Source organism: Myxocyprinus asiaticus, chromosome 30 (genome assembly GCF_019703515.2).
Source record: "Myxocyprinus asiaticus isolate MX2 ecotype Aquarium Trade chromosome 30, UBuf_Myxa_2, whole genome shotgun sequence".
Lineage (NCBI taxonomy): Eukaryota > Metazoa > Chordata > Actinopteri > Cypriniformes > Catostomidae > Myxocyprinus > Myxocyprinus asiaticus.
In genome coordinates, this window is record NC_059373.1 from 32,749,300 (window position 1) to 32,761,727 (window position 12,428).

General features: G+C 36.9%; 2 protein-coding genes across 3 annotated transcripts; one reads left to right on the forward strand and one right to left on the reverse strand.

Annotated features, from left to right (window-relative positions):
* Positions 1-80: 80 nt before the first annotated feature.
* Positions 81-5,933, forward strand: LOC127421473 (uncharacterized protein C6orf47 homolog). 2 transcript variants are annotated; one of them, XR_007893997.1, is made up of 4 exons: positions 81-578; positions 1,178-2,160; positions 4,081-4,233; positions 4,312-5,933. XR_007893997.1 is itself a non-coding variant. In XM_051664535.1 (3 exons), the coding sequence occupies exon 2, from the start codon at positions 1,191-1,193 to the stop codon at positions 2,133-2,135; it is 945 nt and encodes a 314-aa protein (XP_051520495.1). In that variant the 5' UTR covers positions 83-578; positions 1,178-1,190; the 3' UTR covers positions 2,136-2,160; positions 4,312-5,933. The 2 variants fall into 2 exon arrangements, 1 of the variants encoding a protein (XP_051520495.1); XM_051664535.1 differs by lacking the exon at positions 4,081-4,233 and having other exon boundaries at positions 83-578.
* Positions 5,934-7,571: 1,638 nt separating this feature from the next.
* Positions 7,572-12,428, reverse strand: LOC127421491 (E3 ubiquitin-protein ligase PPP1R11-like). The gene is made up of 3 exons (XM_051664573.1): positions 12,013-12,428; positions 10,312-10,420; positions 7,572-10,034 (listed from the first exon to the last, which is right to left on the reverse strand). The coding sequence occupies exons 1-3, from the start codon at positions 12,088-12,090 to the stop codon at positions 9,853-9,855; spliced, it is 369 nt and encodes a 122-aa protein (XP_051520533.1). The 5' UTR covers positions 12,091-12,428; the 3' UTR covers positions 7,572-9,852.

A 12,428-nucleotide genomic window follows, 5' to 3' on the forward strand; every position in this document is an offset into this window, starting at 1 on the left:
GTTATTTTGCAAAGGACTTTTATTATGATTAATCAGGCTGCTTTGCGGTCGCTCTTGTCTAGAACGTGAAGATTATTATATTTTACTTCACGCTGCTTGACGTACTTATTTACGTTTTAACTTATTGCTCGCCCATTAAAACACATAAACGTGCAAGTGTACACCTTCAAAATCAATAGACTTAAAAAGTTTACGTGCACTACCACAAAACAACGCGAGTAAAGGTCATCGGGTCAGAGATGTCATAATGTAACCATTGCGTTACCAGGCGGAGTAAACACAATAGCCGTTTTTCTCCAAGTGTTTCGGATATTTCAGTTTGCAACGGCGAAAATATCTTGGAATTACCCTGGATTTAATTTTAGGACTCTTTCGAGGTGTTTACTTGTTCGTAGATTTTAAATTCGACCATATTTTTACCGGTTGCAGGTGAACGAAAGTGTGAAGCTGGCCTCGATAAGGAAACTCGACTGTTTTTGCGACTAAAGCAGATTGATCGTGATGTTTGTGGGATGAAGCTGGACGAGTTGTCTGTTCTAATGTCTATAAAATAAAGATTTCACATCTGCACATTGCAGGTATGTCTAGTAGTCGATCGGCGGTGTATCATGCTGAATGTATAAGCGTTTAAAGTGGCAGAGTTCTTGTTCAGACATGTTTACAGAAGCCGTTTCGCCTGAGGAAAATGTTAGAGCCAACTAATGTACAACTCAACATGAATTAAGTACCACTACCACGGTGATATCTTTTTCATTTAAACATATTAATTTACATATGCGTTCGTTTTATTACGATATTTGATTGGTTGTGTCCTGCTGATTTGTTTCGGTTTAATTTGCTCTAAAGCGTCAAACACGCCTTAATTCAGGTTTGTTGAGATATCGTTCCTCAGGTGGCGTTTAAACTAAGTTTAAACCCATTTAATTACTTTTTTACGTGTTTAGATATTCTTGTGGTAGTGTGAAACTTATGATTACTGTTTTTTTATTATTTGTTTTTAAACAAAGTAGCTGGCATTTTGTTGAATAGTTACATCAATAGTAGATTAAGGGCCAGTTTTGGAAATTACTGCTTTGTACTACAGTTAATAATTGTGTAATTACTTTATTAATACACTGGCAATTTTTTTTTTTTTTACTTTTTAGCTCATTAACTTTTCCCCTTGTGCATTCTACAGTACTAGTACAGACATGACAGCTGTTGTAGGTCGAGTTTGGGGGTGGGTCAGTCCAGCCAATCTATACTCCACCTGGGGCAGCAAGACCAAACCAGAAAAACCCTTGACAACTGACAGTCAGACCAAAAGCAGGTGGGGTTTATGGGGACTCACTTCCTGGATTTGGAGGGGTGAGAATGCCAAGAATGACCAAAAGACACTGACTGAGGAGTTCTGGGAGACAGAGGAGAACGTGAAGCCTTTGGAAGTAGAAGAGCTGAGGGCGATGAGGCCTGAGGTTGAGACCGAGAAAATGGTTTCCCAAAGCCCCTCACGCTGGTGGAGGAGGATGCTTCCATCCAGCTACTTTTATTGGCCCAGATGGTCAACATCCACTGGACTCCGACAATGGAAATGTGCCGGGTGGAATGAAGGCACTTGGGACGCTGATGAAATCGATGGGGAGTCGGACTACGGGACGCCTCCACCATCTCCCACGCCTCTTTCCCAGAAGCAATCAACATTCCAGTTCTTCTCTCGCTCATGGATGGGAGAAATTCTTCCAGAACACTACGAGATTTGCTTTAATTTCCTCCGCCACCTATTTGACCTCTTTGTAGTGGGCTTTCTAAAAACAGTGTCACCTCCGACCAAGATCGTTTTGGATGTGCTGGGGGTGCAGGGGGCCCTGAAACTGTGGCTCCATGGCATGACCCTGTTCTTGGTATCGTCTGTCGGGATGGCTGGACTGCTGTGGACAGTACAGGAGTACCTGCTGCAGTTTGCAGTTATCTATGGGGTTGTGCAAGCTCTGGTTATCTCTGTTAGTGTACGCCAGAGTGAAACTGTGGGACAGGGGGATGATGGGAAAGGTGACGATGAGGTCAAAGATGGTGAGGAGGAGGAGGACACATGGGAGCAGAATGAGCCACAGCAGTCCACTGATGAAAGCAATAAAGGAGTTAAACTAAGGAGTTAATTTACAGGGAAAATGTATATTTTGGGTAGGTAGTTATTTCTCAGCTTGAGTGTGTGTGTGTTTGTGTCAAGGAAATGGCTTTAATATAATTTAATTAGGGCACATGTTAAAGGAATAGTTCACCCAAAAATTAAGATGCTCTCATCATTTACTCACCCTCATGCCATCTCAGATGTGTATGACTTTCTTTCTTCTGCAGAACACAAATTATGATTTTTAGAAGAATATTTCAGCTCTGTAAGTCCATGCAATACAAGTGAATGGTGACCAAAACTTTGAAGCTCAAAAAGCACATTAAGGCAGCATAAGTAATCCATAAGACTCCAGTGAGTTAATCTGTATCTTCAGAAGCGATCCAATCGCTTTTGGGCCCAAAAGTGTTTATATTTTGTTCTGTTCTCAACCAAAACAGATTGGACTATTCCTTTAAGAACTTCTCTTATTGGGAAAAAAGTCTAACTAACCCTTCTGCAAATTACTATTTTTGTACAAGGCATATTTAATTAAACATAGCTCAGCTGGTTGATATTAGTGTTCTATCCTTTGCCGAAGGGGAGCTATTTAAATCTTTCAGCCAGAGAAAAGAAGCGTGACATTTTCAGAGTGCTGTGAAACTAAGTTGTGGTGATAAGTTCCCGCAGTGTGACTGTGAATTACATGCATGTAGTCTGTAAATGATACATTGCCATTGTCTTTTATGATTTGAAAATTTAGTATTAGATAGTTGTTGGGTGTAAAGGCACAGTTCCATGCAAAAATGAAAATTCATCATCAAAAATCATAATTTACTCACCCTCATTTTGTTCCAAACTAGTATGAATTTCTTTCTCCCATGAAACACAATAGAAGATATTAGGCAGAATGTTTACGCTGCACTTTACAATACTGTGAATGTTAAGGTGAAAGGGAAAGAAGCTGTCGAGCTCCAAATGTTTTTTATTAAAAAAAAAGTACCATAAAAGCAACGTAAACAAAATTGCATTCGACTTGTGCACTATATTCCAAGGCTTCTGAAACCATTTGTCAACTTTGTGTGAGAAAAGTTGACAAAAAAACAGAACAGATGAAAAAAAAAAGTGTTATCTGTTGAAAACCCGTCCTCTGCTGTTGCTCTCAAATCTCATTTGCACTTCTACATATTTAAAGGAATATTCCGGGTTCAATACAAGTTGAGCTCAGTTGACAGCATTTTTGGCACATTACTGATTACCACAAAATATTATTTTGACTTGCCCCTCCTTAAAAAAAATTATAAAAACAAAACAACGCAAATATCTGGATTACAATGAGGCACTTACAGTGGAAGTCAATGCGGCCAATCTGTAAATGTTACAGTACTCAACATTCACTCAAGTATAGCCACAAGATGTAAACAGTATGCATGTTAACATGATTCTAGTGTGATAAAATCACTTACTAACCTTTTCTGTGTAAAGTTATATCCAATTTGACAACTTTGTTGTCATGACGACGTAATACTTTGAACACAAAAACGCCTGTAAAAATGACGATTTAAACAACTTTACAGCTTAAATAATACATGAGTTTTAACAGAAGAATTAATGTAATTGCTTTTATAAAATTAAAATCTTTTTAAACCCTCCAAAAATTGGCCTCATTCACTTCCATTGTAAGTGTCTCACTGTAACCCAGATTTCTGCTTTTTTTAAAGAAAAGGAGGGAGGATTGGAAATAATTTTTTCCGGTAAACAATATTTTGCCACAAATGCTTTCGATTAAGCTTAACATGTACTGAACCTGGAATATTCCATTAAAGTTGCTGTGTCGCAGTTATGAAACAAACAAGAATAAAGGATATTTGGCGTCATTGACATCAACCCTGGCGCCACATGACAAAAGATATTTGAATATACGACAGTCTCAAAAACAAAATGATCCGCACTCCTTTTCTCAATTTCTTTATATTTTATTTTATGTCTCACAGAGCAGAACACAGACGTTTCGGCCTCATGGCCTTCCTCAGTATGTAGTGAATATAGAGGAAGCAAATGAGAATTGAGAGGCACTGCAGAGAGCAAGATTGTCAATAAATAGCTTACATTTTGTTCGGATCCTCACAAGAAGTTACGTAGAACAGGTAAACATGTGGCTTTCTCCATTTCAACAATCATAATGCCTTAATCTGTCATTTACAATTTCTCTGTCTTTGTCATAGGTTGCTGATATTTGCTCATGGTTCAAGATCTTTGATTTAAGATTTGGCCACATCAACACTGACCAAAACAGACAGCCACCATCACTCCACAAGGCTAATGAGTGATTGAAGTGAACACCAGCACCCTTTGATGTCCAGCAGTGAAAGATATTTTTTCCCTCACATTAATTATACAAGTTTTGTTTTTCCAAAAGCTGATTTAAAACATAGGACACCAGCAGCAGAAAGGAGAAATGAATGAGTAAAGAATGACTAAAATCCACCTACAGCATGCCTCATCCTTACTGAGACTAAAGAAAACTGCCGCAGGACACCCTGCACAGTACACATGGGGAAAAACGTTCACTATGAATCAGAAGAACCATGGACAGAACTGAAGAACCAGCACTGATTGGTTAGGGAATCTCATCAAGACTATTAAAAACTGCTCTCATTTGAATATTGAGTGATTAGTCCAAAGGCTTTTCCAGTTAGCTAAACTGATACAGACATTAGTTGTTATGAAACATTTTATATGGTGATTAACAGCTTTGCAACTCCACATTACGTGGACTCGACATCTGCATGTGTCACTTTATTCATAGTTTATTCAACCCTTTCCTCTATCAGTGTCATTTTAGTTCTAAAATCACATATACTCTTACTTTTAATGGATTGAGTCCATTGTAACTCCCATCAGTAGGTGACTATTTGAGTGCAATTTTAAAGGAACTGAATACAAAAAGATTCTTAAGCCACTCCATAAACTGTAAACTTGAGCATTACATTACTGTGTAACATGCTGAATTTTATCATTATTCATTTATAAGTTGTTGCACGGTTCGTTTGATATAGCTTCTTTATGGTTTGGCGTATTCCATTATAACCATTCTGTTTGATGTGCAGTGTATTTATGTTTGCGCCATTACAGCATTAACTGCATCTTTGGTCGATTTCAAATGTATTGTGCTTCCTTGCTTCATTTATATTTCAGCTGATTATCATATTGTTTTGAATGCTTCTGTTGTGCCTCACAGTACCTGGTACATTAGCCAGTTCAGAGGGAATCATGGGTAAAGACATTTGAAGGGATTTTGCACATCTGTGTACTGACAGCTGAATATAACGTACAGTGCTTTGTTGTACATTTGTGTCTTGTGCTTGCAAGAATAGCTTTCTCTTCCTGAATGTGTTCCACATGCTTTATCTATGCATGATTAGCACAATGATACTCTTAAGCAATGGAAAGCTTTTAACTTGTGACACGGTTTTCTTTTCTTCTGAATGCGTTGTTTTCTTTAAGGTACGTGCGCATAAGTTTGTGGATTTTTGTTGTCAGTTATTTAAACATTAAGATGTAGTGCGAGAAAAGATTGCTCACCACTACTTCAAGCAATGCAGGAATACTCATGGGTTCTTCGAAAGTCGTGAGTCAGTTGAAGTGCTGGCCACTGCTGAAATCAGACAGCTGTGAATTTAAATGCCTGCTGTATCATCTACAATGGATTGCAGCTCTATGGCCTGTCTGAGAGGAGAGAAATGGATGTACATTTATTAACTTCTACAGTTCTTAAGTGCTGTACACTGAGCCTTTAATAGTCCTTACAACTGAACTAAAATAAATGTCATTTTTCCACATTCAATATTTTGTGTCTGGGGAATATATATTGAGGTGCATCTCATGAAACCTATAGAAAAAAAAAAATAAGAAAATGTAGGCTATTGGACATAGCACATTGCACTAGGTCATTATTTCCATGACAGTTAAAGGAATATTCTGGTATACAAGTAAAGCTCAATCGACAGCATTTGTGACAATGCTGAAACTAAATATAATTCTCATACCTCATTAAAAAAAACAAGGTTACAGTGAGGCACTTACAATGGAAGTGAATGGGGTCAGTCCATAATCACTAAAAAACACTGTTTCAAAACTATAGCCACAAGACTTAAACATTATACACATTAAAATGATTTTTGTGTGATAAACGAGGAATGAGTTGAAATCATTTTTTTGGTAATCAACATTATTAAAGGAATACTTCGGGTTCAATACAAGTTCAGCTCAATCAACAGCATTTGTGGCATAATGTTTATTACCACAAAAAATACTTTTGAATCGGCCCTCCTTTTTTCTTAAAAAAAAAAAAAAAAATGGAGGTTACAGCGAGACATTTACAATGGAAGTGAATGGAGCCAATTTTTTGAGGGTTTAAAGGCAGAAATGTGAAGCTTATAATTTTATAAAAGCACTTACATTAGATATTCTGTTAAAACGTGTGTATTATTTGAGCTGTAAAGTTGTTTAAATTGTCATTTAGATTTTATTGACATAACATGATTTTAGCCAATTTTACTCATTCATGCCATGACGATGTAAACATATTATTGGCTCTACTTTTAAAACTGCGTAGTTTAACATTCAAAAACTGGCCACATTCACTTCCATTGTAAGTGCCTCACTGTAACCTCTTTTTTTTTTTTTTTTTTTTTGTTGCTTTTTTTAAAGAAAAGGAGGAACGAGTCAAAATTAATTTTTGTGGTAATCAATATAATGCCACAAATGCTGTTGATTGAGCTTAACTTGTATTGAATCCGGAATATTCCTTTAAGCATACTGTAATGCTATAAATCTTCTCATTATTTTAATGCAAAAAATATATTTACGGTTTTATTCACTATTGCGGTATAGGCTATTTGTTGTACTGCCTTTAGGATTATTTAAATTATTTATAAGAAATATTGTATTACTGCACTGTGATGCAGTAAAAATTACTTTATTACAATAATGAGAAATAAAAAAGGCTTAATTTATGTGCAAAACATTATTTTTCTCTTGATTTAAGGCTGAAATGGGACCTGGATATTTTTTCATGAGATTAACACTTGGATGCAGTTACTTCTTTCATGAACTGGCACAGGTTTGTAAGTACAGTACACGTACATGCAAGTGTACTAACAGCTTTTGCCATTTTCTTAGAAGACAGTAGAGAGAACTGAAAATGATGAGGATGCTATATTCAAACTTGTGTCAACCATGTGAGCACCACAGCTCAATGTGTTGGAGTACATGCACTTGACAGTTATGCCACGGCTCCAACATACGCTGTTAATGTAATGTATTTTTAGTACCGTCTGACTTCACACATAGGTGGTTTTAAATGTTTATGACAAAGCTGCTGAGATCTATAAATAGCGCATAAATGGAATCACTAAATAAATGGACATTACATTGGAATGAAACGTAAACGGGATTAGAATCAATCAGAACAGACACAAAGTTAGGTTGCCATTGTTGAAGCATTTAATAGATATAAACAACATTAACATCTGTTCATGTTAAATCCGCTCTATAACTTTTACTATATGTACATACAGATGCATTTAATAACAGATGTATGTGAATGCTGAAATACAGTTCAATGTGGGAATGAACTGTAAACTGAAATTAAATATGTGGGACCGCAAAGGAAATAAGAAGTGAATTTTGGTCTTGGCTAGCATTCAGCCATGCACTTTCCTGTGATCTTTATACAACACGGTCCACCACCACTACCACCACGTATTGTCAGTTTACACTTTAAATCTCACATCATATCATGCTCCTGATAGCATACACCTTTCCCACTTTCAGTTGTAATTAAGTGTCCAAATACTTGTATGCCGATTCCAACCGTTTATATATATTGTGAGATTAAACCTGTGGTTTATTATCATTTCTGCCCATCTATCGTAAGACATCCTTGCATAGGGACAATGATCTTTTCACTTTTAAAACACATTACCACATGGAGAAAATAGAACTGGAGATGATTTTCAGTGCTTTTGATATGTATCCCTCCACAACTGACAGATAGTAACATTTTAAACATCAATGTTTTTCTATGTACATACTGAGTCTTTTATTAATTGTAATATATTTGTCTGATTGTCTAAGGGAAGTCAGTCTCACTAGCATAGCAGAATAGCATACTAACATACTAGTCTTACTATCTCTGCAGGTACAAACTGTATATCCGGTTCACAGTTTTCATTCGCCATAGTGCACCTTATACAACAAAGCACGCTGTATTATCGCTCTGACTGGCAAAAGTCAAGATATTTTTACAGAAAATACAATTGAATATGGAAAATAAAAATATTATGTCCAAGAAGATAACTGGAGGTCATGGGACAACAATGTAGCATACCTTCGTTCAAAGTGGTTTTTTCACTTACTATTTAAAAAAAAAAAAAAAAACAGTATTCAGTACACAGTGTCTACTGTGCAGTATTGAATTCTGAACATAGCTTTATTACTCGATCAAACTTGTGATGACTTATGGAGATGATTTAATGTGCCATATAAAAATATTCAAAGGGATCGGAGTAAAGTCTCATATATATATATATATATATTTTTTTTTTTTCATTTTCAACTTAAGTATTCACTATAGCAAACAATACATAGTTACAGTTGAATTTTCCCAAGTGATCAAGTGATATGAAGCAATACTGTTGCTAGAATTGTGACACAACGAGGCAAATTACCTTTTATACCTCATTTTGTTCAACTGCGATTCCTTTTAAAAGTTTTGATTTAACAAGAAGGTATAAGCATTCAATACAAGCTCGATCAGCAGCATTAGTGGCATAATGTTGATAGTCACGAAAATAATTTCTAATCATTCCACACTTAATTTAATAAAAGTGAGGCACTTACAATGGAAGTAAATGGGGCCAATCCATAAACATTAAAATACTCACTATTTCAAAAGTATAGCCACAAGACGTAAACAATATGTGTGTGTTAACATGATTTTAGTGTGATAAAACCACTTCCTAACCTTTTCTGTGTAAAGTTATAACTCATATTACAACTTTGTTTTCATGACAACGTACCTTTGGTAAACCTGTGATCCTGGTAAGTGATTTTATCACACTAAAATCATGTTAACATACATAACGTTTATGTCTTCTGGCTAAACTTTTGAAACAATGTGCATTTTTAATATTTACGGACTGGCCCCATTCACTTCCATTGTAAGTGCCTCACTGTAAGCACAATTTTTGCTTCTTTTTTAAATAAACGAAGGACGAGTCTAAATTATTCTGTTGTAATCAAAATTATGCCACACATGCTGTCGATTGAGCTTAACTTGTATTGAACCCTGAACATTCCTTTATGTTCTGCTAGGTTTCTAATTCATTCAATCTGGCATCATAAAAGAGGCCTTTGTTTGTGGACACAGAACTGGTAAGATTGTTAAAGACAAACAAATAAATATACGGAGTTTACAAAAAGAAATAAAACCAATGTCTATGTACAACAAATTCAAATTTTCTGCAGCAGTCAGATTGTAAAATAAAATAAAACCTTTAGTCTTCCCATAGTCATCATATTAATGACTGCAGAGAAAACTAATCACATTTCTCTACAAGCTTTCATTCATCGAAAAGCTTTTGACACCCAATGATGGCGTGGTGTAATGTAATTCAGTGTGAGTGAGGATGAAGGATTATGAATGTAGTGCCCACTCTGCCCATTACCCTCCAAATAAACTCTCCCATCCTCATAAACGATTAGTGAGGGTTTGTTCCCCCAGAGCTGGGGGGCACCGTGCTCCCCCCACCCTCTCTCTGTCCATGGCCTCCTCTTCCATGTCCAAGAATGCAATGTGCACTTCCACAGCCTTCCTCGTCATCTCCTTCACTTTCCGAGGAGGACTCACCAAACTGTCGAGGCTTCTCGTAAACACAGCAACCTGGATAAACATATCAAAGGCCTTTAATATAAATGTCGCTGTGAAAGGAGGACAACGATCTATTTACAGAAAACGAACATTCACTAGACTGCTTTGTCTGGTTTTTCAAACTAGGTTTTGAAGGTCATCTATTTTAAAGCTGCCTCCAAACGGCCCAGATCTGCCCGTGCTACACAAGAATTAAAAACACACCGTTAAATATTCCACTAGTTTGGATCTCATAGTCTAACCATTTCAAATCTCTACATCTCACAAAACAAGCACAATTGAGACTCACACTTTGAAGACCTCCTGCCCAGATGTTCATTGTCCACTGTGTCACTGGACCACTCCACTTTCTTCTCGGTCTTCCTTTTCCTGAGCTTGATGGTCAGGCTTCTGCCCTCCTGAAATGACACAGAATGGGGTCATATTCCAGCTATTATACTGCAAATATGAATGCATTCATAATTTTAATAATAATGCTGATTCTTCATCTTTATACAGGTCGCTATACAGGTGGATATTGATGATCAGGAAGATACAACTGATTCTAAAAAAAGGCATGAAACACAATACATTGTAACTCGATGATCACATCTTTAGCTAAATTTAGCATTCTAATCATAGTTTCTGTCAAAATACCAGTTACTAGTTATTGTTGCTACTGTGGAACCATGATAAAAATGAAAAATAACCTATCTGTTCTTCTAAGTCACTCAGCAAACACAGAACGCTTTCCTAATGTTAGTGTATGGTTCCCATTTGGTTATATTTTTGAGAACCAACTCCTAAAATTGTTGGAATGTTTGTTTTTTTTAACCATGAACAACAGATCAAACCAAGACATGACTGTTGACTGATTATTAATGTAATGTTGCAGTATGATTGCAGAAATGTTCCCGGAGTTTAGAAGGTAGGAACTTTAGGGGAACCATTACGCATAACCAAGAACAAATGTTTAATATATTTTTTCCTCCCTGGCCGTGTTTTTAGAAAGCCACTGATTGTAAATAAATATTGATTTTGAAGCATGTGTGACTAAGTGAATGGTTACCAAAACTTAGAAGCTCCAAAAAGCACACAAAGGCTGCGTAAAAGTAATCCATGAGCCTCCAGTGGTTAAATCCATGTCTTCAGAAGAGATATGATAGGCGTGGATGAGAAACAGATCAGTAATTGAACAGATCGCTTCAGAAGACATGGATTAAACCACTGGAGTCTTGTGGATTACTTTTATGCTGCCTTTGTGTGTTTTCTGGAGCTTTACATTTCTGGTCACCATTCACTTGCATTGTATGAACCTACAGAGCTGAGATATTCTTCTGAAAATCTTCATTTGTGTTCTGCAGAAGAACGAAAGTCATACACATCTGAGATAGCATGAGGGTGAATAAATGATGAGACAATTTTCTTTTTTGGATGAGATAAGTACCATGGTAATACCACACACACACACACAACAAGCTTCTGAAATACACAATAAAGTGTTTGTAACGAGACAAATCTCACAAATAAAAATGTACTGTAGCAAAAAGTACCATGGTAATACTAGTACCATGTAAATACCATGGTATATGAATAATCACTCAGTGCCACGGTGTATCAAAGTACCACGGTTTTGCCATCTGATACCATCACTGTACCATGGTATTGATATCACAGTGGTTAATAGGGCATTTTGGCGGAAACAGTGATTAACATGGTACATTTCTGTACAAGGGGATATTTGCCACTTGAAAAGAAACATAATACACTGACAAACTAGATAATCACACAACTCTTGTTGTATATGATGTTTAGTAGACAGGCCTAATGCTAGTAATGCTGGTATTCAGTGTATATAAACACTAACGTTAACTCGATATGCTATAATACAGTATAAAACGATTAGTCTATCACAACAGCGCTTATATCTGGCAGCTCCCAGTTATTAGAGATGAATTATTTTATGTGGCTCGTGTAAGTGCTGGTGTTTGTTGTAATGAGGGCAGAATACCTGCTGGGGAGGCGGCGGTGTGCCAGTCTGAACGGTCTCCGTTATCGTCTCACTCGATGTACCTGAAACCTCCGCCATCGCACCGATCAAACCCGAATACAACCTCTCAAACCGCGCACGGTCGCTTTAGATCGACGACAGTTTGGTCTAAATGTAGATTAAATAAAAAAAAATAAGACTTCGCTTCCCTGTAGGCGTGTCAGAACGTCGAGGTACAGGCTGTTTGAATCTAAGATGAATGCATGACACGATGAATTTGCGCCAGTCAGTATTTCGGACGGATCTGTTTACGGACGGACCTCTTACTAAATATCGGTTGCGTTTCGAAACCTAATAGGCGGCCTATCTAGACATTAGTAGTGATGTTTCTTATGACACTGAAGCTTCGCCGCACGTATCGAGCACGCAGCCGTATC

What these genes read in the sequence shown, in the direction of transcription:
- LOC127421491 (XM_051664573.1), bottom strand. Translation starts at nt 12,090, where the DNA reads ATGGCGGAGGTTTCAGGTACATCGAGTGAGACGATAACGGAGACCGTT. An exon ending in CACCGCCGCCTCCCCAGCAG is followed by an intron (nt 10,421 to 12,012) that starts GTATTCTGCCCT and finishes GTGTCATTTCAG; the next exon opens with GAGGGCAGAAGCCTGACCAT. An exon ending in GGGCAGGAGGTCTTCAAAGT is followed by an intron (nt 10,035 to 10,311) that starts GTGAGTCTCAAT and finishes ATGTTTATCCAG; the next exon opens with GTTGCTGTGTTTACGAGAAG.
- LOC127421473 (XM_051664535.1), top strand. Translation starts at nt 1,191, where the DNA reads ATGACAGCTGTTGTAGGTCGAGTTTGGGGGTGGGTCAGTCCAGCCAAT.